This window comes from Vidua macroura, chromosome 6 (genome assembly GCF_024509145.1).
Source record: "Vidua macroura isolate BioBank_ID:100142 chromosome 6, ASM2450914v1, whole genome shotgun sequence".
Classification (NCBI taxonomy): Eukaryota; Metazoa; Chordata; class Aves; order Passeriformes; family Viduidae; genus Vidua; species Vidua macroura.
This window is the reverse complement of record NC_071576.1, coordinates 35,558,384-35,581,114: the sequence shown is the minus strand read 5'-3', so window position 1 is coordinate 35,581,114 and position 22,731 is coordinate 35,558,384. Positions and strand designations below refer to the sequence as shown.

Below are 22,731 nucleotides of genomic sequence, written 5' to 3'. Positions count from 1 at the left end.
TGCCTTTGAGATCCTTTTCAGGGGTGTTACCTTCACCCTGTCTTTGCCTTGGGGAGGCTGATGTTATTGCCTAGCTCAGTTGTGAGTGATTGGGACCTGGATGCTTGGAGCTAATCAGCCACAGCTCACACGGGTGCTGGCTCAGCTAGTCAGAAATTCATTTCAAACCCAGCATTATCTCTGCAGCAAGTAACTTTTCCATTACTGCTCCTGTGGGGAGGAGATGGCAAGGAGAGGGGGGAAAAGAAGAGATGCCCAACCTGCCCATCATCAAGCAGCCTCTCAGTGGCTCTTAGTAAAGATGTCAAAGAAATACACATTTCAGGGGGCTGCCTTTGTTTTGCCTTTAAATAAGAGATATTTGACAATGTCTCAGTTTTTCAGTATGAAAATAACAGCACCTTTCTCCCTTATACCTTCACCTGCTGCATAAACAGCTTACCCTCAACTTTGCCAAAAACTGCTTCTTAGTTATAGTTTGACAAAAGCTATGAAAACACATCAGTACTGATCTGCAAGGAGGAGAGCAGGAACATGAAAGGAGGATGTGCCTCAATTTCCCACACTGGTACAGCACTGAAAGAAATCTAAGTGGTCCGAATTTTTATGTGATGAATCACATATGCTCAGTGTGAGCATAAGGTCCATCACCCTAACTGTCCCTTCTGTGCTCCTTAGGCACAGAACAGGAAGTCAAGGATACTGTGTTCTATTACTGATTTTTGCAAGTGTCTAATCCCATGTTTCTCAGTTTCACAGAGTCTAATACTATGTGATGTTTGCTGTGACCCTGGGATTTGCATAGATAGCTTTGTTCACTTTCAAAAAGTTCTTTTGGATCAGCATATGATCTGTGTTTAGTTCAAAGTAATAAAGCAATAAAATGCTTATAGGGAAAAATATGCAGGAAAATACTTTCTAATACCTTAAGAACTGCAAGAAATATGGAAGTAGGAAAATGTTTTCTTTCTAAGCAGTATAATTGATAATTGTCCCCAGGGAAGTGTGGGAGGGGGTTTCCTTCCTCCAAAGCATCTGCTACTAGCCACTGTCTGAGCTTGAAGGACTGTTTAGTGTGATCCCATTTGGCAAGCTCTATGTTTCTGTCACTTTTATGCTCTACCTTTTAGTTATTCACATGTTTTGTAGATTTGCAGTAAAAGTAATTTTGACTCCTCCAGCTGTTGATAAACTTGAGCTGTCAATGCACCAAGAGTGACTGCTTGGGCAGGCAAGGGAATATCAGTGTTTAGCCAGTAGCTTTTGTTTACTTAGCATTTACATCCATTTTGGGGTTTTTTTAGTTGGTTGGTTGATTGGTTGGTTTTTTCCTGTGCCTGCAGTAGTCAGTAATAGTTACATACCTGAGAGGAATATTGCAAATCTAAATTGACTTAATATTGATAATGGTCTTGGAATAGATGCCCAAAAAAAGAAAGGTAGTATCCAATACCCTGAATTCAGCTTGACATAGGTGCAAAGGGGTCTCAGTCCTTGTGTCTGGTGCTTAGGAAAGATAGAAGTTAACAAGAAGAGCTAGAAGAGCTATGGTAAGGTTAGGAGAAGCTGACTTTGGCTCATGATAAAAAAGGTGAATTCTACACTGTGGGAAAGAGCAGCATGATTGCTGCTTGGGCTTGTGTTTCTCCAGAACATGTGGCAAAGGGAAGCTGCTGATGCATAGATCCACAAGCAGGCAGAAATTTAGAACCATTGGGGTAAACCTCTCTGATGCCCAGATTCCTGAGGGAATGAATAACCAGCCAAGAGCCAGTGAGCTATGGGCAACAGCCGTGCAAATGTGCAGATCAGCCTTGGGGAAAGTCCCAGATGCTGGAAGGTAACTGTCCCAAATGGCTGAGCTGTCACAGTGGATGTTTGTTCCTTTTTTGCCTGTTTGTTTAGAGCCTTGAGCTCAGATCTTGCATCTTTGCTCTTCCACTTGGCAATATTTAATTTATGCTGCCATTTATCTTCCATGTGAATGCTAATTGTCCACATTGCTAATGTGCAGTCATTAAATGGTTCCTTTGTACAGGGGGATGGTGGGGAGCCAGAGCATCAGATCCTTCCTCTCCCCTAAGAACTGTTAGGCATGTGTTATGAATTAGATTTGACAGGTCTGCAGCATCGTGGGTCTCGAGCTTCAAGAGTCCTCTTTGCATGGGCTTAGGGGGTGGGGTAGGTGGGAGGGAGGGAAGGCAGGGGGATGTTAATCCAAACAGCTAATCCACAACCCACCGAGCAGGAGGACCAGAGATACAGTGTACAGTAGGATCTGGTTATTTGCTGAGCAGTGTGTCAGAGATACGAGCAGCCTGATTTAGAAAAGGCAAGGCAAATCAAACCGGCCATTTGGAATTTGTTGTGCCGTGGGTGGTGAACACTAGGTCAGTAAAGTTCAGGCGGGTGGCTGCAGCATGAACTTCCTTCCTTTGTACCCACGTCTCTTCTACAGCTTCCACTGCTTGCAGAACCTGCAGTAACAGCAGCCCTGGTGATGCAGGAGGGAGCAGGGCTTCTGCAGGATTCAACTATTGATGCCCTAACTGGTCCAGATCAAGACCTGAAAGTCTCTTGTCTTTCTGCATATTCAGTCCCCTCTATTTCACGCACAGACCAATATGAGTAGGTCAGAAAATTATCCAGAGATTGGAAAAGAGATGTAGATAGGAGGAACCTACCTAAAACTCAGAACCATTGAATAGGTCTGCATCAAAGAACTAGGACTGGCCCAAGTCTCATGTCTCACCTCCTTGGCACATCTCACTGTCCTTGACTGTGTAGAAGTTTTGTCTGCTTATATCTCTTTACACCTCTCTCTCCTGTTCTTTCTCATATATAGATTACCTGTTGCAACATGAAAGATAGTTCAACAGTCAACACTCTAGCCTGTGTTTTGTTTGAGCTTTAGTGGTTTGCTTTATCTAGCCCTTTGACAGAAGTAAATAGCCCTTCCTCAGTGTCTAGTCTTGCCTCTGCCTATACAAACATTTATTTCTGACCTACTCTCTGATTTTTTTACCTGAGTATTGAACTGTGAAAAGGAAATTATAGAAAACCCTTTAAAAAGTCAACTTCCCATTTCCTCAACTCCACTGAAAAATAAATGATCCCACACAATTTTCAGACTTTTTCTCTGCTGGCTTTTCCTCTACATGTTGGCACCGAGACCGTGAGATTTGTGAGCCCAGGGTACATCCAAGCCTGCCACAAAACACCTGCTGTTTTATTCCATCTCTCTCCATGGGTACAGGCCAGCTCTGGGGGCAGCTGGTGCTCACAAATTTTGAGGCACTTCTGATATAGGAATTACATTAGACTTCTATCTATTGAAATGTCTCTGTGAATGAGTGTACTAGTATAAATGCTCTTTCTTAATTCCTGGGAGAATAGGATAGTGTGTCTACATGGAGAAAAACTTCCTCTCCTTTAAAGGAGAAGAGTTTTCAGTGGCATTTTGCTGTGTGAAATGTGGGTTGCAGGCAGCTCTGCAGAAACAGCAACTGAATAGGATCTTATGCCCACAAGCACTTTGGCCAATGACAATCCTAAATTAAGTACATTGTGCCGAGTGCAAGTTGATCCACTGTGCAATACATGTAGTTAAGGAGGATGCATTCCTGTGCCCTCCTGTTCCTCTGCTAGCTTAAGCATCTGCCCTGCAAAACTACCTGTGTACCTTATTTCATGGCATCAGCCTGTTGTGCCCAGTGCCATCACAGATTTTATTATGTGGATAAATTTCTACTGGAGAGACCAGCCAAAGTTGTTTGTGTACTCTAAGCATAATTGGATACCCAGTCTCCAGAGATAAAAAATTAATGTGCTAACCTCAGTGTGCCTCCAAGCTGTCCTCCAGCTCCCCCACACAGTCATCTTTGAAACATTTTTATTTCCATCCAGGCAGGGGGCTGGCCATGAATAAATGACGAGAGTCAGCCCCTCAGTTGGAGACGAGCTGTTTGTTCCTCTCCACAAGCAGCATCAATTTGAAAAGCCACATCAGGCCTACTTTTTCCCTGCCTCAGTGCTGATCCTTGCTGGGGCCATGGTGGGAGCTACTTCTGAATGCAAGGATGCATCAGTGCCCACCTTGCAGCAAGATACCCTGCAGCAGGTGCTTTTCAGTGAAAATATGTACATTACCTTGAGTTGACTTCTTAGTCATTTAATCTGTTTGGGTTTTTTCTCTTTTCAGTTTGTTTTCATAAGGAAAAACACTCAAAATGCTAAAAGAAACAGTAATGATTGGAGAGTTTGAACTGCGTAAAGATTTCCCTTAAATCCTGTTTGCAGCTGTAAATTACTGAGATTTTTGTGTGTGTATTTTGCAATGCTGAGTTGAAAAAATAGATCAGTTGTTTAGAGTTATGGCATAGTGGAAAATCCCAAAATAGTCTCCTATGTAGACGGAGAGCTAATCTGCAACCCACTTTTTTGTTTGTTTGTTTGTTTGGATTGGAGTCATGGGATGGTTGTTTTGTTAGTTTGGTGTTTCTTTTCTATACTGCCTGGACAGGGACTAAAGTGTTGTGGTTGATGTGCAACTGTCATTGAAGAGAAGCACCGAGTACTTCTCAGTAGTTTATGGGAAAATATTTCCAATCTGACTAATTGGTTTTTGAAACACTTTTGTTGCTTCAACAGCACATCAGCGCTTGATTTAGGATGGTATCATTAATGTATTTGTAGGTTTTTTTCTTTTTCTGCTATCTCCTTGCTTTTTCTGCCTTTTTTTTTTCCTTCTCCGTGTAGAATTTGGACCAAGTAAAATCCAAATGCTTTGACTGAATTTGAACTGAATAGGTGCTGTCTGTCTTCTCACACTCCTCCAGTGAGTAATTTCCAGATAAAAGCCTACAAGATGTTGCAGAGACCCAATTCATGGCACTGGCCATTCTCACCTGAATATTGAGGGATGCTCAGATGGGGCTGTATATTGGGCATTACAATACCTTCTTGAGGTGGGATGTATCATGGGAATGATGTGCTTCAGTGGCCAGGCACCAGGTCTAGAGAGGTACCCCTTAAAGACAAGAAATCTGTCTGCCTACTCTGTATCTCCTACTGTTTATCCTCATGAGGCGCTAGACAGTTACAGTGTCTTACTCCTAGTAGTGGGCTTTCGGCTGAAGCTTTAGGTGTTCCTGCAGAAAACTCTGTAAGGTCAGGGCACAGAAATTCTATGAAATGCTGCCTTAAGGTGGAGGAACACTGATTCCTGAAATCTACTGAATCCAGTCAATTGATGCTTTATTTTCCTAGCTGTACCTTCCAGCTACCTAGCTCATCTTCCACCTCTTTCATTAGCTGTTCAACTTAAGGGCCACACTTATTCCTGTAAAAGAGATGATCAAATAATCTTCCTTTCCCCACACTTAGAGGCTTCCTCTGACTTTTACAGATGTACCTCCTTCTCATAGTACTTCTTGTAGTGCTCCTTGGCTGTGCTTCTCTGTGAGCAGGGGCTGTAGGAAAGGCAAACCTTTCAGAGTTGCTAAAGGCTGTGCAAAAGCAACAGCTTCTTCTATCCCCACACTACCAGCTAACTCAAAAAATGAGATAAAATCCAGTTACTAGAGAGACCTAGCAATACTTTGGGTGGGTGGTTTGCAGCACCTCTCAGTAGCATATCCTGCTTCTCTGGCTGCCAGCAAAGGGCATGCCCATCCCGTGTGGGGGAGTGCAGCGTGGGGAGCCAGAGCTAGTGGAGGCCATGGGGCTGTGCAGGCTGATTAGCACGACTCTGGGAACAGAACGCCAGCCATTTCCCAGCGTTACACCCAAGTTCCAAGTGTGTTTGGTAGAAAAACAGCACCACATCAACACAGTGCTGCCTCCAGCCTGCTGCAGGGCCTTGTATCAAGTGCCCCAACACTTCCCAGTTTCGGGCCAGCCAACATGCTTATCTCTAGTGCTAACAACAGAGTAAGTGACTGGCAATTTCCTCTCATTCAGTTTGATTTACACTTCTTCCTGAAAAAAGGCAATGAAAAACCCATGCACTTAATTCACGGTGAGGCATCTGCAGAAATGGCTGTGCACATCCCTGCCTGGCTGCATATGTGTGAGAGAGCAAGAGCCTTGAGCGCCCTTGAGCTGTGCGTGGCCTGTTCCTCACCACACCAGCAGTTGTGTTCTTTTATTGTTCCTCCCCAGGGCAAGCTCTAGCCTTGAGCACAGAAGCAGCTCCCCAGTCCACCCCTCTGCCCCACCACTGCTCGCTGTACCCGGCAATAATGGGGACAGGAGGGGGTGCATGCCCTCACAGCCATCTCCCTCCTCTTCCACCAAAGAAAGCCACAGTCCAGGCACTGCTTTTCTTTTGCCTTCTCCTTAAAGCCATGTTTTCATTCAATCATCACAGTGTAATTTCTTTCGCGAGCCTGCCTTCCCTGCACTGAGCCATTCTGAGCAGCAAGCCGAGGGGCCGTGCTGCGATTCCTTACACCGGGAGAGCCGAGGCAGGCAGGTGGCGAGGCCAGCGCAGCCAGCCGGGCCCACGGTCACCATGGAGACGGGCCAGGCCTGCCAGGGAGGAGCGCTGGCAGCCGGGGGGGCGAGGACAGGCACATGGAGACATGGGTTGGGATTATCTGTCACCGAGGCCTCCAAGGGGCTTGACGTCTGCAGGCACAGGCTCTTGGCTGGCGTTCTCCTGCTCAGGCAGGCAGACACTAGACTTGCCCTTTGCCAGGGAGAAAAAGGGAGGAGCTGGAAAGGAAAACTGGCCCCATCTCACACAAAGAGTCTTGTAAATTAAATAAAAAAAAAAAACAAAAAAAACAAACAAACAAACAACAAAAAAAAAAAAAAAAAAAAAAAACAAAACCCAAAAAAACCCCAAAAACCCAACAACAAAACATCAACAAAAAAAGCAAATCCACCCCTTTTCCTCCATGGTGAAGTTGACTCAGGCCTACATGCAGGATCCTGAGGTCTCTATTGTGTTCTGAAGATTCTTGTTGCAAACAGAGTAAACGGCCTGATTCAAAGCCCTTTGAATTGAATTGAAAGCCTCCAGTGTGCTTTATTGGTTTTGGATCAAACCCAGAAGAAACAGGTAAGAGCTGGACAAAATGTGCTAGGAAAAATCCCTTTGTGAATGCATGTATCTCTGACTGTAGCCAATTCACTGTAATCATTGTAATAAATGATGCACAGCTCCACACCCCAGTGCAAGGCATGCACTGCATGCATTCTCCATCACCTTCCCAGCAATGTGGATATGACAAAAAACGGGGATAAAATGCTGCCAAACCTAGATGCATATCTAAAATTATGGTTCAGTATTGTGCTGTATTACCTACAGGCTGAAGAAATATACATGATGGTGTTTTTTCCCCCTGGAACAGAAAACCAGTATTTCTTTTAAGCACTGGTTCCACCTCACAAGTTTTTGAAGATTATGATACAAATAATCAAAATAATTTCAGAAATTAGAAATCAGAAAAATGGATAGATACAAGGTTCTATTTATTTGGGGTTTGTCTGTATATATTTAAGGGTCACATTTTGAAGAAAAACTATTTAAAATATCGGTACTCTGAGTTTTCTGTTTATAAAACAGAGACAAGAATTCCTTCTTCTGAACTTGCCTTCCATCCAAGGTATTTTCTGCAGCCCTGAGAAGCAGAAAACTTCTAATCTCTAAAAAGAGATTTTTATTGAGTCATGTGGCTTCAGGAGATGATGTAGAAAAGAAAATTCCTTATTTCTTGATGTTATTTCATTATAAGCAGCTTGCTTTTGTTATTAAACTGAAACTATGTGGAAGATAACTTACAGGGTTTTTTTGGTTTCTTGGGAGGGGCAAAGGGAAGCTAGAATTCTGTTGAGAGCCTCTGCCTTCAAAATCAAGAATGCACAGAAGTTATTTTATATATTTGAACTCCGTCAACTTGTTTAGTTTGCAGGTTTTGTCTACAGAACAAAGTTACTGTGTGATATACTACATAATGTATGTAATTTAGCAAACTTACTTTGCGAAAAGACTACTGTGAATGATGGTACTGTATTTTAAGTAGTTCTTTATTCTGCTCAGCTTGTTATAGCTTGAAATTAACTTGATTAGGCTGAGAAGGAAAAAAATGTTTTAGAATAAGTGCATACCAAATTTATTTGAAAATACTGACTTTATTTTCACTCTGCATCCTGTCTTCACATGAATTACCTTTCACGTTCAGGGAAGCTATTATAACTACAGAACTTTTCATGTCTCTCCTTAATCCATTTTTTAAGTTTTAAAATATTTTGAAAAAATTGTATACTCAATTTTAGGGGAGATGTAGATGAAGACAGGGCCTTTGATGAAACCTGAAAACAGCCCTAAGTTGAAATGGCAAGAGGCACTGATTTAAGTACACTTCCTGTGAACAAACCTTAGCTCAGGCAATACTCAAAGCTTCTCAGACCTTTTGATCTGTTTTTGCAGTTTGCAGTGTAAAAGAAAATCAGAAGAGTTTTGAGTAAGATAGGACAAGGCCATGGCTGGTTTTCAAGCCTTTTCTATTAAACAGTTCCTAATTATGAGTGAGGTTTTTTTAACCAAATCCTTGGAAGCAGTCACCTGATATAAATGAGTCAACTCTCTGCTAGGGAGTTGATTCTTGCTAGTTGAGCTGTTTGGCTTAAACTTGCACCTTCTATTTGTTGATCACCTTATGCAAAAAGTGAATACCAAGTTAATTACTATATCTCAAATGAAAAACAGCAACATTATCCCAAAGGAAATGGATTGTTTTTTCTAGTGAATCCATAGTTTTATTGATTTAGGGGTGAGATTAAGGTTGGGCTTTTTCTGCATGATAGCCTATTCATGAAGATTGCACATTAAATCTTGCTATTTTTCCTTTGTTTCCTAATTCCTTCATCATTTGCTAATGACAGTAAAATAGAACTAGAAACTCTGAGGATATATGCAAAAAAAGTTCCTTTGAAAGTAAGAACTCTGCCATCTGAAAATTTCTTTATTCTCAAACCTTCTGTGATTCAGTCTGTGACTTAATTCACTGTATGGTACTGATCAAGAAAATAAGCTTAAGTCAGGTTTGGTTCTAGTTTTTGCACCTGTTAGAACAAAAAACAAACAAACAAAAAAAAAAAACCAAACAAACAAACAAACAAAAAAAAAAAACAAAAAAAACACAAAAAAAAAACCAACAAAAAACCCAAAACAAAAAAACCCAAAACATTGAAGAGAATAACACTTGTTAGAGCTTGTTTGGCTCTAGAGATACATCATTTAAGATATCATTAATGTAACTTCAGGAACTTCTCATCTGTCTATGATTTTTCAGGCCTGATATCTCTATCACACTCTACCGAGCCAGGTTAATAAGTGAGCACACAGACATCACATTAAAAATTAAATAAGTTGGAAGAAAACAAGGAAGAAAAGAAAGGGAAAAAAAGGAAAAGAAAGAGAAGAAAGAATAAGAGAAGAGTGATCCAATCCAATGTTTATTCCCTTTCCAGTGGTCTGGGAGAATCCCTTCAGCTTTATCATACTCAGCAAGTACCCTCCACCTCTCTCACACACTGCAAATGAATTGATCAGTGTATGTATTTTTGAGTCCCCCTGTCCCATTTCTAATTTGACAGTCAGTGGATCTTATGGTCATAATCCATGTTGAAAAAATTTAAGTCAGTATATACAGAGTGTTAATTACACCATTATGAGTAGTAGTAGAAGTGGAGCTCTTTCCTAAGTCTGCTGGCTGGCACCCTGACTGCTTGTTTTTATTTGTGGCCTTGCCATAGGATTTTTATGTGTTTGAGGATAAGCCAGTTTACCACTCTACCTCTAAGCCTTTCAGCTTTAAAATGCAACACAACCTCACCATGAGATTTAATTAGGGTCCAGAACACTTTGGTTAGAATCAATGGCAAAAGAGGCTTTTGACCTCACTGAAGGTTAATAATAGGATCTTCATATCTGTAAGGCACTTTAAGAAACTTGAATGAAAGGTGAAATAATTTAATAAAGGACAACAACAAAAAAAGTCACTGAATTTTGAGGTTGGTGAGTTTGCGTTGCACGTGGCCTGTCTGTAGATGCAGAATAATATAAAGAGGTAATTACTTAACTTTTTCAAAATGGGGCTGCAGTGGGAAATATAAATGCTAGGGAGGTCTGTTTTTTATACACAAAATATGGACCAGCAGCAACTTTATGATCATTTTGTTACGGCTCTTAAAATGAGCCGGTGTGATAGACTTCCACCTGGTTTCTGTTCTTTTTTTGCTTATCTTGCAAGCATGTATTAAATGCCTTCCTGGAACAGACAAAATGCTAATCTAACACTGGGAACTTCTCTCTTTTTTTTTGAGCGAGTTGGGAATCTGTCAACCAGGATCATTTCAGAGCAAAGTCCATTGTTTAATAAATACTGTCAGGATCTCCATGACCACAGAGGAAGATAGTGATATATTTGCAGCCTTATGGGTTTTAATTTTCTTCTTAATTTCACTTTACCTGGAATCTTTCAGTTCCAATCTCCAAAAGTTCAGCTGATCAACATCTGGAAATAAATGAATAACTAGATGCACCCAAACCAGAAAAGCAGATTGAGCTTGGAGGAAATTTTAATTTTAAGTGTATGTCTTGGACTGCTACCAGAAGCCCTTTAGAATGTCATTGTTCTTTGGGGGAAATTTGAATGTGGACAAAAAGACTGTTAATAAAGGCTGTTAAAACATCTGTTTAAAATCTTTGAGTTACAAAATATGCATTAAAAAGATAATTGAATCGAGATGGTACAGTTTAAAGTTCTTCATTTTCTCATTTGTAAAGTTCTTTATGCAGTAGGCTTAGGCCAGGTATACCTACTGGCATATAGCTGGATTTTTAATGTTCAAAGAGAAGAAACAAAGACCAACCATTACCTCCACTCCCTTCCCCAGTTCATAGTTAGAGTGTACAGGAAGATGTTTTCCTTCTCTGGAGAGCAGAGGAGGGGAATGGCAGTTGTGAGCAAGAAAAAAAGAACATTGCTGTTCTGCTCAACTAAGAGGAATGCAGAAGACCTCTGCCCTTCTCTTCTTCCTAAGGGATCTGCATCCTCCTCTACTTAAGATCAGTGTGTGTCTGCTCCTTTCCAAGTATTCCTAGCTGGAAAATAATAATATAATCTTGCTCCTTTTTTTCTTGGCTGAAAAAGGTTTTTAACTCTGCTGGTTGGGATGTCTGCCCCAGGCTCACTCTGAGCCTGTGCTGGGTGCTGGAGTAGTGTTGGACCCTTCCTGGTCATCCCAGGGAACATGACTGCTGCAGGGGGGCTTGAGTCTTGGGTGAAACATCCCCAAATGGCTTTGGCTGTGAATTTTCAGGAGCTTTTGAACCAACCTTCTGGCTAAAGACACCCTGCTGCTTAGAGATGTAGTCCCCTAAGAAGCTACTTGAAATAAAACCACTAAGGGTACCTATCCCCCCATCTTTCCACCGTTGACTTTTGAGTTTTGGAGACTGCATTTTTCCTTTATGAATTTGTATTTTGTGGGATTATGATGATGACTGCTGCCTGAAAAACCAAGTTTGGCTTACTGTCAGCATAGGTCTTATCCTGCCTTTAGGGATTGTCTCTATACCTGAATGTAACAAGTCCCTGAACTGCAAAGGCATATCTGGAAGCATGTCCTTGAGAGGGAGCAGCCTGGCTGGGATTATAAAGGAAATAGTAAAGGGCATTTCAGGCAAAATAGATACAACCCAGAGTGTATTCAAAATGGAGATGGTTTATGCAGTTCACTTTTTGTTCTGATTGACAATGTTTTGGGAAGACTGTGGCCTGCAAACTCACTAAGCTAGCACCATATCAAGGATAAGGGGCAAACGTCCAAGTGAACGCTCTTGTAGTAAATCCGATTTCTAACCCAACTACAGCCCAGAAAGGACCAGACGGGGTCATCATTCCCAATAACTACTGTGACTTCTGCCTCGGAGGCTCCAATATGAACAAAAAAAGTGGCCGGCCTGAGGAACTTGTATCATGCTCAGACTGTGGGCGCTCTGGTAGGTGACTCCTTGCATCTTTCTTGTACAAAGGCATTTATGTGATTTGGTTTTTGCACCTTCTGAACATTTTGAAGAAAGGCAGCAAATTTGGGAAGGGATAGAAGGTGGAATCTTACCTCTGTGTTTGTGGGAAAGGATGACTGAAAAATTTTATATTATAAACCCCATTGTTGGATTCACATATTTAAGCTAATGGGGTCTTATGAAATAATGAAGCTTTAGTTTATTTATTGGCTTTTGGGAACATTGGTACATGTACTAGTTGTTCTTCACGTGGAAGGAGAAAATCTTATGGCAATTTTACAGAATGGTCTCTGTCTTTAAATGCTGTAATTACAGCTATAAATTACTTAAAAGATTTATGAAAGTTGCATGACAAGCATTCCCATTGATTACACATTTCATGCATTTCTTCATGCAAAAAAGAGGGACAAAATTACAGGGTAGGTATGGGGCTAGCTGTCTAGAATTATCCTCTTACAAGATGACTATCATTAGTTTTGTTTAAAGAGGTTTTTATTTCTCCCTTTTCTTCCCTTCTTTTTTTTAAATATAGGCAATTTTGTTTTTCCCATTTTGAGTTGTCTTTGTTTCTGAGCTGTTGTTTTCTTCCTTTCTTACTTTTTTTTTCCTTTTTTTTTTTTTTTAATTTTATACCAGCTGAACAGTTATTTGTAGTTTACCTAGGAGGTAGTGGTGGTGGTAGAGGGATTGGGAGACCTTTAACAACTGAATGTTCCAGAATTGGTCCAAGTTTCCACTTGTGATATTTTTGTTTTGTGGTGATCCTAGTGGTAATAAGATGGTCATATAGAAATCTGAAAACCAAGGAGGCCTTGAAATTCAGTATGAATGCTGCTCCTTCTATACTGTAGTCACTGAAAGATGTCTGTTGCTTCATGACTGAAATGTGATGTGGAATGTTCTCTTGCCAAGGAAATGGCCTTTTTATGCTCCTGCTGAAATTTATAGTAAGCCTGTTACCATGTTCAATGGGAGAATGATTAGACTCTGAAATTGCCTTCTGCAGTTGTTGTGACCTCTGAAAACATTCTGAAATGATACTGGTCACGAGAGGATCAATGGCAACTCCTTTGGTTTTCTCCAGGGGCATCCTTATGAATGCTGTGCAGTCAGAGACATGGACCTTTTAGTGTACATGTGATTGCTTCTCATAACTGAAGGGGAAAGTCCATGGGGTCTGTGGTGCCATCTTGGAAGATTATTGCCCTTTGCCTTGATTGTTATATTTCAGTATAACTAATTTCAGCATTGTCCTGATATGGCACAGTGAGATGGAACCATATTTTATTGCTACTTAGACATTGCTATGGTGGTTATATCAGAATGCAACACAAGTACATTAATTCCCTTGATTCCTTAGTGTGATAGAACAAGTAGATCAGCCTGTAGCCTAAACTGTGTCAAATAAGTTCCATTAAATCCTATCCTTGTACAAATTCTGATCCACTTGGGTCATTCATAGGGTTTGCAATGCTGTGACTGATGTGTGATGAAAGTGATTAAGGTATAACCACACACTAATCTCTAAACTAAAACAATGAAACCTTTTTGGTGTCTGCCATCTTTCTCTTTTATAATGATGGAGAATATTTTCATTACACTGAAAGAGAGGTCATGGAAATTATATTGCTTCTTCTGTTCACAAAGTCAGTAAAATCACATTTCTACAATATGGTTTATCTGCCAATTATTTTGTTATATCCATTTTCTTTTTTGTGAACAGGATTTACTTCTTTCTGTCTCAAGCAATGCAGTGTACTTGTTTTATGGCTGATTCCTGTAGCTGGAGCAGGGACCCAACAGTTGGTTGCTTAATACCATGCTACTGTTTGTGAAAAATGAAATAGCTGTTCCCTAAAATCTCACACTTCAGTTTTGCTGGGGCACAAGAGATACCTTTTTCTCTACCATCCCTAAAGAGGGAATTTGAAGGTCATACTATTAATCACATGAAAAGTTTGTCTGAGAGAGAAAACAAACCTCAATTTCACAGATTTCAGTATTTGACTTCTTTTTTTAGGAGTCTTCTTATGGTTGTTGTTGCTGTTATTGGTATTGTGTGGAGAATTTCCTGTTCCATCTTGAAAGTTGGATTGACTCACACAAATTTGAACTTTCCAGTGTTTCCCAAGATGGGTTACTTCTCAGTTGTTTTAGTTGTTGAACTGTATATATTAGTTTTGGGGTTTTTTTTATTTTTGAAGGATGTGCCATGAAATTTGTATTAAAGTATTGATTTAGGTTACTTTCACTTAGTCTTCAAAATGTATTTAATTTTGTCTGCAGAGGAGGTTCTTTAGGATCAGGTGAAAAATGGGGATAAAAAATAGTCCTGAGGTTGATGAGGTATCTAGTGGCTTACCTTTCTATAGCAGAAAATTTGTGACTGTTGATGCCATTGTGCTTAGAGCTAACAGTGTCTCATTGCTTACATGGTCTAAAAATATTTTAAAATTTATCTAAGTAATCATGAGGAAATATTCTACTGTCTTTTGAAGAGAGGAAAACATGATTAACCCTTTCGCTGCTATAGCTATGGGCACCTGTGGTGTTTGTAGACTTTTTTTCTTGGAAAGAGAAACTGATCCTTTGTTATTTTTCTTACCACAGTTCTACCTATGCTGTGTTGTTGGGGTGCGCGGGCGCATACAAGCGCACACCTATGAGCTTGATAGTCTGACTTGCTTAATGATAGTGAAAATGATGAAAAAAATGATGATGCCTGTTGCTTAACCCATGTGCTGATATATTCATCATACATGTCAGCTCATTTGGGAAGAGAAGGCAGGAGGGACGAAGCAGCGCCAGCACGCACTACGGAGGACTTGTTCGGTTCCACGTCAGAAAGCGACACCTCGACCTTTCATGGCTTTGACGAGGACGATGCAGAAGAGCCTCTCTTGAGCCGAGGAGGTGGCTGTGGTGGCAGGTCTCCCTCTGCAGACAAAAAGGGCGGCTGCTAAAATAACTAAAAAGACACAGAAACTCTGAAACTCTGAGCTGTCCTTTTCACTACTAAGATTATTACATTTTTTGGTTGGTTTTTTTTTTGGTTTTTTTTGTTTTTTTTTTTTTTTGATTTTAGGTCCTCTTGGGTTTTTGGTTGGTTGGTTTTTTCCTCCTCCCCCCCTTTTTTTTTTTTTTTTTTTGTTATGTTTTCCCTGTGGGGTGTACACTGAAAGCACAAGCATTTAAATCTCTTGACAACTACTTTGAAGAGACAGAAGGTTTTTGATTCTCCTGTTTTCTTTTTTTCTTTTTCTTTTTTCTTTTTTATTTTAATTTGGTTTTATCACATCTCCCCTCCTTCTCTTTCTCTTTTGAAACATAAAAAGCATAAAAAGTGGATTTAATATTTTTTTTAATAGTGAGCAGAGTTGATTTTCTTGTCTTTTAATATATATATCAGCAAACCACAAAAAATACAGATGGGTTGGAGAACAGAAAGTAAACCCAAATAGTTTTTTTTAATTATTATTATTATTTATATATTCTATGTATTATTAGAAAAACTACTTTTTAAATAAAAAAATAGAAAAAAAAACCAACAAAAAAGCAATGGATGTCTGCTTGATAATAGAACTGTTTCTAGAGAACCACTGTGGGTGGACTCTGTCAGGGGACAAAGAAACCCTTGATGTGATGGCATCTACATTTTGAGATTTTGCACTTACTGTAGCATGTGAAGTCTGGCTCTTCTCATACATCTGCTATGCTACAGCCTGAAAATACAAGCAGCACCATCGAAGACCATGGCCTTGGGGAACACATTTCCATCTCCTTTGGACACCTTTACACTCAATAAATCTCCTCCCTGCATCCCTTCATGTCTTCCCCACACCGTTCTACTTTTTTTTTTCTTTTCCTTCACCTTTCACTTGATGGACAGCAATTTCCAAGCATAGGGATGGAATATGAATGGCAAGTCATAGACATCACAGAAAAAACAAATGGAGGAGCAGAATCCTGGAAGAAATTACATGGAAAAATACCTCACCTATATTTTTCTTTCCATTTTTAAATTTCAATTCACAGCATTTTTTCCTGTGTTGCCCTGTTTTTTCTCTCTGTAGTGTCTCACGAGACACTTTATTTGCTTTTTAATGGCTTCTTTTGAAATAAACCAAAGCAATACTAACTAAATTTCCAAGGGCAATGGAGAAGAGAGTGACTCCCTTCCAAGCAACTTTCCCAGAAAGGAGGAAACACGCAGCAGGATTCGAAAGGTATGTCCGAGCTGAAATGTCTTTCAATCAATTGTGAAATTTCTTGCCCTGGCTTTTCAGCAAACCCCTGACTGAGCTTTGTTGTAGCAGCAAGCCCCATGGATTAAATTGTATTATATGTATGTGCCACATTCATGCCCCTGGTGAAACTAATGGAAGTTTTGTGAGAGCAGGATCCAGACTTGCGTACAGTCAGAAGTGATGCAAAAGGAGTCAGTGCCTAGTTATGTTTCGTTGTTTTAGTGCAGGCAAAACTCTCCCTGGGGCAGGGGCATGGCTAAGTTCTAAAGACCTATTTTTACTGATGTACATAATGCAAACAGGGTGAAATCATGACCTGATTTAGAGCAAAGGCAAAAGAGACATTTCTCTGGACAGTGCCTAATCCTTAAACTGTAGGTGTGTGTTATTGATACCAGAGTAAAAATCTTAGCCTTTCAAGAAGGAATTTGGATATGTACAATGAAACAAGCCAGACGAAATGGACTCCAGTTTTCCTGCTTCTTTGCTAGGGTAGTCTGTCTGTGAGAGTAATTGCAACTCCCTCCACCACCTTCCAACTTTGTAGAAAAAAGAGAAACAATTCAGTCTCTTGGTTTTTTTATTGCTCTCTTTAGACATGGAATGAGCAGTGGCCAAGTTCTTCTTTTAGGTATACAGGCATAAATCCAGACTATAAACTAACTGATGTCTAGATTACATTAATAATCCGCCTTCAGGATGCTGTTAGAAAACATTACAAATACCTCTCTGTGTGTACATCAAAGGACAGTGCATGCCAGAGCCATGCACGCTTGTCAAGAGAGAGCCTTGTTTAAGCTTGTTTTCCCCATTTTGATAATTCTTTTCTGTTGCTATTGTGTTACTCCTGATTTATTATAATCAATCAAGTGTCAAATCAATTATATTTTGACATAATGCTGTCAATGAGAAGTATACTTTAACTGATAGAAACATTCATTTCTTCCACAACCAGTCCTTTTTTTCCTCCGAAACAGTGCCAGACAAATTGATAATGTTTTGCTACTCTTCTCTATTTACTAAAGCTCAGTCCTTGCAGCACCTGAACTAGGTAGCTGAAACCTACCCAAGTACATCTTTCTGAAGAACTCCCATCACTGTATAAACTGCAGAACAGGCATACTCTAAATGGAGTTTTTCCAAGTGGAGTCCTTAACACTGTCTTTTGTGAACCATGCCTAACGCATTGTGGGCTCTTTTGGAATACAAACAATAATCAGATGCCCACAATTCATTAAGTCTTGAATTAGTTTCACAAATGCAGTTACTATAACAATGCATAGAGTCTTAATCCTCTTGCAACCAAACCACCCATCTTTGTGACAACTGGGTAGCACAGTACCCTCAGAAAGAAGCCACAAAGCTCACGGAGTGCATAAAAATTGCCAGCTGACATCTTCAGATAGCGTAGAAAATATCCTCACAGTTATTTATATCATTAATGTGTATATGGGTGTTCACTCATTCAATATAGTCCTAAAAAACCAAGTGAGATAAAATTAATTCACTTTTATGTAGTGAGAGTAGTTCTTGGGTTCCTCAAGATCCCTTATGAGATTGACATAACCCACATGAGTTTAGTCCAGCAAGATGAGCAGTGTTGTGCTGACCATAGGAAGGCATTGATCATAGCGAGGAAATTAGGAAATTAGGATGTAGAGTTGGAAACTAAAAGAGTACTTGTTTAAGCTAGATTGTAAGTTGAGTTAATAGTGAATATGGCATGGAGTGATAATATGGAAATGAAATATTCTCAGGATATGTAGTGCTGGAGTGAAGGCTGGGAACAAAGAAAGAAGGTTGGTAGTTCCTGAGTTGAAGGAAGATGAAAGCAAAGCAAAGGGGCTGCTACACAAGACCCTCTCATGAGGGGAAGATGACAATGTTAATGAGGCAGAAAATATATAGGAGAATGTTTCATAAGTGCAATCAAAAAAAAAAAAAAAAGGAGATTGACACTAGCCATAACCAACTCAGAAATGAGAGAACTGCACAATATCAATTGTATCTTAAAGGGCACGTAGGTCCCAAACCAAACTAGGGAGGCATAAAAAAAGTTTGCAGTGTGAATTCTGTTTTGTAACTAAACATTTATCTTTGAATTCAGAATGAATTGTGATGTTCTTTATTCCCCAGTGATTTCAGCAGTTCAATAAAACTTTCTGTTCTTCATAAATTCTTCAAAGGTGTAGCCCTTCAACTAATCATAACCCTGGCTATTCCAGTTCTCCTCCAGAGATGTCCTTCTTATTACAGGAAGGTTGACACAAGGCCTTCCAAAGATTCTCCTGAAACACATGTTCCCAACAAACCACATACCAAAATAAGACAACCCCAATGTGAAACGTGAATAAAGGGGTGTTTCATTTCAGGCCCTTAATGCAGACTTTTCTATGTTAAGTCATATAAGCTGTCTCCTCAGGCACCTTTCCACTGCTTCATCCTAAAGGATCTTAGAAAACACACATAGTTTCTGGAGTCTTCCTCTGCTAACTCTGATTTACAGATGTGAGCAGGAGAATAAAGGAAGTGGCATGCTGCTTAAGCAGCTGATAAGGGAGAAGAAAGGCTATGTGGAGTGAGCACTGATCCTTAGCCTATTCCCTTTTGAGGCATTTAATTAGTTGAAATTTCAGCAGGGACAGAGTTCAGCTCTTCCACAAAAACAGTATAAGATTTCAAGCATGATAGTATACATTGAGAAAATTTTAAGCGAATTTTCTAGCATAGAAGTTAAAAAGTAAAAGGAGAAACAAGGATGTGGTAGAAGAGGAATGGAACTGAAATCTGACTTGCTTCACCTTGCATCTCTTCTCTTCATTCAGACACTCCCCAGTTTTGTGGGTTGTATATTTATTTCTTGAATGGTGCTTGGAATAACATCGTATGTAAGTGGTAAGGTCATAAATGGTGAGCCTAGGCTGCTGAAACAAGGGCCAGAGAGAACTTTACCACTGACTTCAGAAGGATTACAACTGGGCTTTCTTAGCTATTGCTTTTATTGAATGAAACCTCTCTGTTAATACGCTTGCTGGGATGGTGTAGACAAGCTTTGAGATGGCCATTTGTTTCAGCAGAATGTGTTATTAGAGTCCCCTCCCCACATTGTTTTGCCTTTGAGCTTTTACATTAGTTATTCATTTTGAGTTCCAGTTTGCCATGTTACAGACTTCAGCTTAGGCTCTTGATTGAAGACAGAGACTCAGTTTGCTCCCTGCTGATGCAGGGAGCAAACAAGAACTGCACCCAGAGAGTCAGAGTCCGGAGAGTGCTGGGGCACCACTCTGTTCTCTCATGCCTCCTTTGCCTTTCTTTGGTTAATTCTTGCAGTGATATTTTGAGATGGGCCCTAAAATAATAGTTCAAATACCATAAAACTATGGAGTTTTCAAAGCCTGGCTCTTCATGCAATTTGCCTCTTCCCGATGGCAAGCAGTTTTACTGAATCAAATCCTCAAGCAAACATTGTATTGACCCCACTGGGAGTCATCTTATAATAAAAACTGCAAAATAGGCCCAGTGTGTTTTGTGCTGCTACATATTAAGATGTTTCCAATAAACACTCATTTCATATTCTCTCTTTTCTTTTTTTTTTTCTTATTTATATGAAATTTGTAGCTATAAGTAAAGTATGAGGCACATGCATGAATTCACGCTCACATGGGGTTGTTTTGACAAACCTCTCAGTGCAGAAATTCAGCTGGGATGAGTTTTTGCTGACTAAGCCATTACAACAAACCCTACCATTCTTTGTTCTCATTGCCAGATACCTACCAGTTGAAAAAAAAACCCCAACCCGTATAAATACCATAGAATACTGAAATTGAGTCAGAACTATTTTGATGGCCCTGTCTGTACTTCCATGAATACTAAGTTGCCAATTTCAGAGTAGACAAGTTGCAATAACATTTAGGAAAAAACTCAGCTCTTGGGATTTCCAGGCCTGATAGCTCTGTTAAATGGATGCTGCCAGTTCATATTTTTGACTTCTTCTTTTGGTGTCTGGCAGCTCCTAAGATTTTGGACCTTCATTTAGTCTAGAACTGATATGAGAGATGTGGGAAGAGGCACTTGCATTTTGTGGAAATAAAGACACGATTTTATTTGTTATCTAATCCTGCTCAGCATCTTAGCAGTATGTAACTTAGTCGATTCATGGAATAAATGCAATGAAAAATGAAATTTTTCATTCTTTCCAGAAGTTATTGCATTGCTGCCACCCCACGTGTATCATTTAGACTTCTGAAAATGTCTTTTGTGCCATGCTGTATATGCTTGTGGCTCCCTACAAATAATTAGTAATAGAGGAAGGTAATTAGAGCAGGATTTTGCAAGCAAAGGTCTTAACCTCTACTGAAGAGACAGATATCTAAGCTGAATGATGAAGGTTATTTAATAATGTTCCCAGTAAGAAAGATTGACAGTGTGCAGTGCCTTTCTTTTCGATATGCTTTTTCTTATCCTATTTGTTTGCTTTTTGTTCATTTATGGCTTCCACAGTCAGTTGAAACTGAGTCTATTGAGCTATATTTTCAAGGAACTAGAATGCAAGCAATGTTGGAAGCTTGGTTTGTGCTGTTTCTGTTTTTCTTTTTTTTTTCTGAACACGTGCTTTTTTTGTCTGCTTGAGTTTGTTTAGTTTTACTTTGTATTGCCTTTCCCTCTGCAGTCAGCCCTGCCCTCATGGATTCCAGCAGCCTTCAAGCAAAACATTTCAGAAGAAGACCGAGAGAAGTCAGGATGCTTTGATACTTCTTTCCTTGCCCTGAGTCTTCCATACCTGAGTTCCATCTGGCACAGGAGTCTGGACTGTGGGAAGTTGGCTACCAACTGTTGAGAGAAGTTCTGGGGATGCCCTAAGCTGGTGCAATACAAAGAAGTTTTTTGAAGTCTTGATTTCACTTTCTTTTAAGTGTGTGTATAAACCCAGGTCAGACTGGAATTGATCTACAGTAGAACTGACTGAAAAACAAACAAACTGAAAAAGACAACTATTTTATTTATTTCAATATTTAAGAAAGAAGTGCTGAAGTTGCACAGTATTTTTGTTTGAAATACATTTTACTTCAAATTTTAAATGCAATTTTGTGAAGACATGAAATTTTAAAAAGCACTTACTGTAAAATAAAGACTGAATATTTACTTTAAGGAAAAAACTTTTTTAAAATAATGAAAATAAAGGTCAACTCTGCTCTCTCTCTTACTTTAAAGAAGCCATTCATACATGTGCTGGGTATCTTTGTTTTTTGAAAATTGGATGTGGTAAGTGAAGATTGTTCTGGTTTATTTTCTCTTTAATAATATTATCCTGTTAGATGCTTAAAACCTACTTTGCTGTACTGTGTTAGGCACAAAAACTGTTGGAGTAGCAAAGACCAGGCTCAGTGGTTGAATTTATTTCTTACTAGATTTTGTGTCTATTTCAAAGGACTGTCTTCTCCCAGTAGGATTGATGTGTCTCTTCTGCATGGTAAAAGAGGTTTGCTCTTGAGCAACTCTGTGAAATACTTCTGCTGAAAGAGGGCTTTAAGAATTGAAAACAACTCTGATAATTTTTATATTATTTTTTGCTTTGGTAATTCCACAGCTGATTGTGAGTTGGTTGTAAGGGAAGTATCTAAATGTTAGGTGCTCTTGGCATGGATCTTTTTGTCAAGGATGGTGTCACGTGTAGAAAACTTGTGTATTTCAGCCCTTTCTGAAGTGGTAGTGGACTTTGAAAAACATATAGGTGCAACTACACGTCTGCAATAAGCAACAGGGGTTATTATGCAGGAGAAAAATACAAGTTCCCACAGCTGTACTCCTAAGTTGTCCTGTGAGGCAGCAGGGAGAGATGGTCTCATCCCAAATTCTGAATTGTTAGGCATTTTCCCAGTGAAAAAGGAGGGGTTTGTTGGCTGCCACATCTGCTTGCAGTGAATAGCACAGGTCTGCTCAGTGCCATGTGTGATGCAGTCTAGTAGGGATGCAGGATAGCCTTGTGTCTTAGAAGAAGAGTATTGTTACAGAGGAGAAGCAAACTGAGGGCAAACCACACCAACAGTTATTGGGATTCACTCTCAGGGTTTAGATAGGAAAAAAACAGTTTTGTTAATGTGGCTTACGTTGCTTTCAGAATGAAAAAACTATGTCTACAAAATGCATGCTGACTAGGTGAAGCTGACAGAAAACCTGATACTGTCTTTTGTTTCCTGCACTCCTAGAACACAAACTCACCTCATTGAGAGGTTTCCATGTGTCAGTAGCAGCAGATGTTTTTTACTCTTCTCCCTTTCCCTTCTACTTCTTCCCAGATTAAAACATAAAGTCAAAAATAACCATGTAAGGTAGTCCTGCTCCAACTGAATTAAATGACAATATGTGTCCTAATTGGGCTCTTTAGCAGGATGGGTTTGCTTTGCTCATGTTGTTGTTTTCTAAAGATGCAGTGGGGAACTG

At 39.8% G+C, this 22,731-nt stretch overlaps 1 protein-coding gene across 6 annotated transcripts in view; it reads left to right on the top strand.

The window, feature by feature from the left end:
- Positions 1-22,731, top strand: part of DPF3 (double PHD fingers 3) — a 154,613-nt gene that overhangs the window by 114,476 nt on the left and 17,406 nt on the right. For 2 of the 6 annotated variants that reach the window (XM_053980879.1, XM_053980883.1), the window contains 2 exons: positions 11,888-12,016; positions 14,810-15,042. The exons of 1 other annotated variant lie outside the window; for it this stretch is intronic. In XM_053980879.1, coding sequence (XP_053836854.1) covers positions 11,888-12,016; positions 14,810-15,006 — 326 coding nt within the window. In that variant the 3' untranslated portion in view covers positions 15,007-15,042. Of the gene's footprint in view, positions 1-11,887; positions 12,017-14,809; positions 15,043-20,959; positions 21,528-22,731 lie in introns of those variants that run through there. 3 more of the 6 variants (XM_053980878.1, XM_053980880.1, XM_053980882.1) reach the window with 2 other exon arrangements.